Source organism: Bison bison, unplaced genomic scaffold (assembly GCF_000754665.1).
Source record: "Bison bison bison isolate TAMUID 2011002044 unplaced genomic scaffold, Bison_UMD1.0 scf7180017864207, whole genome shotgun sequence".
Classification (NCBI taxonomy): domain Eukaryota; kingdom Metazoa; phylum Chordata; class Mammalia; order Artiodactyla; family Bovidae; genus Bison; species Bison bison.
The window spans coordinates 1,094,341-1,099,694 of NW_011494779.1; the positions used below are offsets into that span (position 1 = coordinate 1,094,341).

The 5,354-nt window shown below is 40.5% G+C and overlaps 1 protein-coding gene across 8 annotated transcripts in view; it reads right to left on the reverse strand.

Annotated features, from left to right (window-relative positions):
- Positions 1-5,354, reverse strand: part of MME (membrane metallo-endopeptidase) — a 119,800-nt gene that overhangs the window by 70,361 nt on the left and 44,085 nt on the right. For all 8 annotated transcript variants that reach the window (XM_010844740.1, XM_010844742.1, XM_010844743.1 and 5 more), the window contains exon 8: positions 3,224-3,289. In XM_010844740.1, the coding sequence (XP_010843042.1) occupies positions 3,224-3,289 (66 nt within the window). The remainder of the gene's footprint in view (positions 1-3,223; positions 3,290-5,354) is intronic.

The window sequence follows — 5,354 nt, forward strand, 5'->3', positions numbered from 1 at the left end:
AGTGTGGAGATTCCTTAAAAAACTGGAAATAGAACTGCCTTATGATCCAGCAATCCCACTGCTGGGCATACACACTGAGGAAACCAGAAGGGAAAGAGACACGTGTACCCCAGTGTTCATCACAGCACTGTTTATAATAGCCAGGACATGGAAGCAACCTAGATGTCCATCAGCAGATGAATGGATAAGAAAGCTGTGGTACATATACACAATGGAGTATTACTCAGCCATTAAAAAGAATACATTTGAATCAGTTCTAATGAGGTGGATGAAACTGGAGCCTATTATACAGAGTGAAGTAAGTCAGAAGGAAAAACACCAATACAGTATACTAACGCATATATATGGAATTTAGAAAGATGGTAACCATAACCCTGTATACGAGACAGCAAAAGAGACACTGATGTATAGAACAGGCTTATGGACTCTGTGGGAGAGGGAGAGGGTGGGAAGATTTGGGAGAATGGCATTGAAACATGTGAAATGTCATGTATGAAACGAGATGCCAGTCCAGGTTCAATGCACGATGCTGGATGCTTGGGGCTGGTGCACTGGGACGACCCAGAGGGATGGTATGGGGAGGGAGGAGGGAGGAGGGTTCAGGATGGGGAACACATGTATACCTGTGGTGGATTCATTTTGATATTTGGCAAAACTAATACAATTTTAGATAAAAAATAAATAAATAAATAAATAAATTCCATATATATGCATTAAAAAAAAATTTAAAAAATAAAAAATAAAAAATTAGCCACAGGTTAAACAAAATGTCTCTCTATGACTCAAACCTATGACCTAGATTATGACATTCTATTAATTATGAGACAATATTGAATACAAAATGCACATATACACCATCCTCTTAACAACAGGATCCTTTCCAAAAGAAAAAAAATGCAAAAAGGAAACTTTATCACATTACGTGTATACACTGACTGCCAGGTATACCTTGATATCAGGAATTTAAAATACAAAAAATATGTATCCTTTTTGTTGCTGTTTAGTTGCTAAGTCACGTCTGACTCTTTTGAGTCCCCATGGACTGGAGCCGGCCAGGCTCCTCTGTCCACCGGATTTCCCAGGCAAGAATACTGGAGTGGGCAGCCATTTCCTTCTCCAGGGGATCATCCTGGACCAGGGACTGAACCAACATCTCCTGGATTGGCAGGCAAATTTTTTGCCACTGAGTCACCAGGGAAGTCCTCACACATCTTTATAAGGTTGGATAAATATAGTATGTTTTTAGGACAAAATCCTAAATTTGAAAAACATTCCGGTTAATAACAATGAAAAGGTAGTGTAATGAGCCAAAATTCTTCAATCACCCTCAACTCTGCAATAGGAAGCAGCTAGATAGCTTGTAAAGACAACTGCAACCCACATGATACCTGCATTGTCAAGAACTCAAATATCCCACGCCCATTTGATTGTCTATGACATTAATTGTGGACTTTTATATTTACCTTTTTCTTCATTTCAATGCTGTGTAGCCACTCATAAAGTTACTTTATACTGAATTTATTCCATGGCTTTTGAACTTAATAATGAGGCAAAATGCACACTCAGTATGAACATATAGAGCTAATCATTTTAATTAAGAAGTAATTTCAGCCACAACACCTCTGATCCATTAGAATAAAAGGTAACTAAACTTACTTCTGAGCCTCAAATTAGGAAAGAAAACATTTATGGAACCAAAACCTTCCCCAAATACTTAATACCCTACTCTGCTAAGTTCATCTTCTGTGGTTCCCTTATATCAACAAGCAAGTACACACCAACACCAGCTTGAGCAAGGCAAGGCTGTGAGACAATAAGAAGCAGTGTTGTGGGGTGTGACGAACAGAGTCAGAAGGTGGCCACAAAGGATTGTCTAACCCAATGCCCCTATGTGGGCAGCCCTCTGAAAGTCAAATAGGAAGGCTCTAGAAAGAATGGTGCCGAGCACAATGTATGTACTTACTGGACCATTCCCTGGTCTTCACTGGCACTGACCTAGACTATGATTCATCTGTTCATTTTTAAATCATTTGAATTTATAAAGAAAAAAACACATTTAAAATTGGCTTTTCAGGGAAAATGGATATACCATGATATGGTTGTTGATAACAACCTCAGATATGCAGATGACACCACTTTAATGGCAGAAAGTGAAGAACTAAAGAGCCTCCTAATGATGGTGAAAGAGGAGAGTAAAAAAACTGGCTTAAAACTTAACATTCAAAAACCGAAGATCATAGCATCTGGTCCCATCACTTCATGTCAAACAAATGGGAAAAAAGTAGAAACATAACAGATTTTATTTTCTTGGGCTCCAAAATCACTGTGACTGCAGCCATGAAATTAAAAGATGCTTGCTCCTTGGAAGAAAAGCTATGACAAACCTAAACAGAGTATTAAAAAACAGAGACATTATTTTGCCAACAAAGGTTCATATAGGCAAAGTTCTGGTTTTTCTAGTGGTCATGTACGGATGTGAGAGTTGGACCATAATGAAAGGTAAGCACCAAAGAATTGATGTTTTTGAACTGTGGTACTAGAGAAGACTCTTAGGAGTCCCTTGGACAACAAGATCAAATCCGTCAATCCTAAGGGAAATCAACCCTGAATATTCCTTGGAAGGACTGATTCTGAAGCTGAAGCTCCAATATTCTGGCTACCTGATGTGAAGAGCTGACTCATTAGAAAAGACCCTGATGCTGGAAAAGATTGAGGACAGGAGAAGAGTGCGACAGAGGATGAGATAGTTGGAAGGCATCATCGACTCAATGGACATGAGTTTAGGCAAATTGTGGGAGATAGTGAGGGACAGGGAAGCCTGGTGTGTTGCAGTTCATGGGGTCACAAAGGGAAGGACAGGGCTTAGTGACTGAACAACAACATACGTATGCTGAGCCCCTTCATTGTTCATCCGAAACTATCACAACATTGTTAATGGGCTGTACTCCAATATAAAATTAAAAGGTAAAAATAAATAAGTAAATAAAATTGGCTTTTAAAAATGGGCCACATGACTCAAATACTAAGAATCAAGACACAAACAAGGAATTTCAAGTTTCTTTGTTTCTTAAAAGATCTTCATTTGTTCTGTTGAGAATACTCAGTCAGTCAAAGGAAGCTCACTATTATGTATGATTTTCAGTATCTGCCTGAGTGAAGAAGATAGAGGGTTAAGTTTAAATTCTGTAGTTTAGTTTTGTTGGTTTTTTGTTTTTGTTTTTACCTCTTTATATGCTGCAGTGCATTCATAGTAGTCTCTGGAAGGCAGGCCAAGTTGAGGTTGGTCAATCTATAAAAAATGTACAAAGAAGAAAATATTTAGTTGACAAATTATAAGCATGCCTACCTATGTGTAAACAAGATCTTAGTGTTCTTGCTCTATATAACAAGCTAACACTGAATGAATATACAATTAAGAAATGGTTTCCATAATACTTCTCAGTGTTAAACTGATGGGTAGGTGAGACAATCTGGAAGATCATATTACAGATATTTGAGAGAAACCAATGAAATCTTAAACCCACAAAAACCATATGGGGAAAGAGTTTACTGTATAACAATGGGAGAGATAAACAAACACACATTAGAACCTAGGGCTGGGGAGTTTTATACTTTTATAGGACATTTCAGGTCCCTGAGTTTCTAATATACTCCCTTGCTGGATGTTTTCTTTTGCCCCTACCCTTAATTGTAATGGAAAAAAAAAAAAAGTGGAAAACCTCTATGGTGACTCAAGAAATTCTAAGCTAGTAGAAATCTTGCCAGAGATTTTTTTGAGACTCTGTACCCTAAGAGGGGGCTTCCTTGGTAGCTCAGTTGGTAAAGAATCTGCCTGCAATGCAGGAGATCGGGGTTCAATCCCTGGGTCGGGAAGATTCCATGGAGAAGGGAATGTGTTAGTATTCTTGCCTGGAGAATCCATATGGAAGAGGAGCCTCATGGGCTATAATCCATGAGGTGACAAAGAGTCGGACATGACTGAGCAAGTAACACACACACACAACACCCTGAGAGGACAGAGGAGACTCCTCTTCAGAGCTGCCCTGCTCAGGAGGTCAGCAGACCCAGCTGCCAGCTGAGCATATGAAAGAGGTAACCTATCTCTGCTCCAGCACGTCCACTCCACCCTGGATACCTCATGAAAGCTCCTAGACATCCTCGAAGCTTTGTGAGATTCCCTCCTACATGCTGCACGGTAAGTGGGTAAAGCAAACTATGGGTGGAAGTGAGAATCCTAGCAGTGTAAAGAAACAGGGCAATATAAAAGAAACAGAACGCAGAAGACTGGCAGGGAAAGAGCCAGAAGACATCCCCACAGGAGGGGCCCTGTTCCTTCTCTAACCTTCTGAGCCTCCTTAGCAATCCTCATATGGTGATCAAGCAGGATGCTGGCATTCCACAGCCAAAGGAGAGACTCTAGGAAGACAGAAAGGGTCCACTGCAGACAAGAGTCAGGTTCAATTGTTTTCATGGTTTTAATAAAAATGACCATAAGGATTTATATAACTGTGACATACATAAGCTTCTATGATCTGTAACTTTTGGTAGTTTCTTTTACAGGAGACTAAGGAAAAGCTCTGTAAATGTTTTACTCCATTCCAAACATACTTATTAAGTACTAATCTCATCTTATGTGATTCTTCAGATCAGATCAGATCAGATCAGTCGCTGAGTGGTGTCCGACTCTTTGCAACCCCATGAATTGCAGAACGCCAGGCCTCCCTGTCCATCACCAACTCCCGGAGTTCACTCAGACTCACGTCCATCGAGTCACTGATGCCATCCAGCCATCTCATCCTCTGTCGTCCCCTTCTCCTCCTGCCCCCAATCCCTCCCAGCATCAGTCTTTCCAATGAGTCAACTCTTCGCATGAGGTGGCCAAAGTACTGGAGTTTCAGCTTTAGCATCATTCCTTCCAAAGAAATCCCAGGGCTGATCTCCTTCAGAATGGACTGCTTGGATCTCCCTGCAGTCCAAGGGACTCTCAAGAGTCTTCTCCAACACCACAGTTCAAAAGCATCAATTCTTCGGCGCTCAGCCTTCTTCACAGTCCAACTCTCACATCCATACATGACCACAGGAAAAACCATAGCCTTGACTAGACGAACCTTTGTTGGCAAAGTAATGTCTCTGCTTTTGAATATGCTATCTAGGTTGGTCATAACTTTCCTTCCAAGGAGTAAGCGTCTTTTAATTTCATGGCTGCAGTCACCATCTGTAGTGATTTTGGAGCCCAGAAAAATAAAGTCTGACACAATTACCACTGTTTCCCCATCTATTTCCCATGAAGTGGTGGGACCGGATGCCATGATCTTCATTTTCTGAATGTTGAGCTTTAAGCCAACTTTTTCACT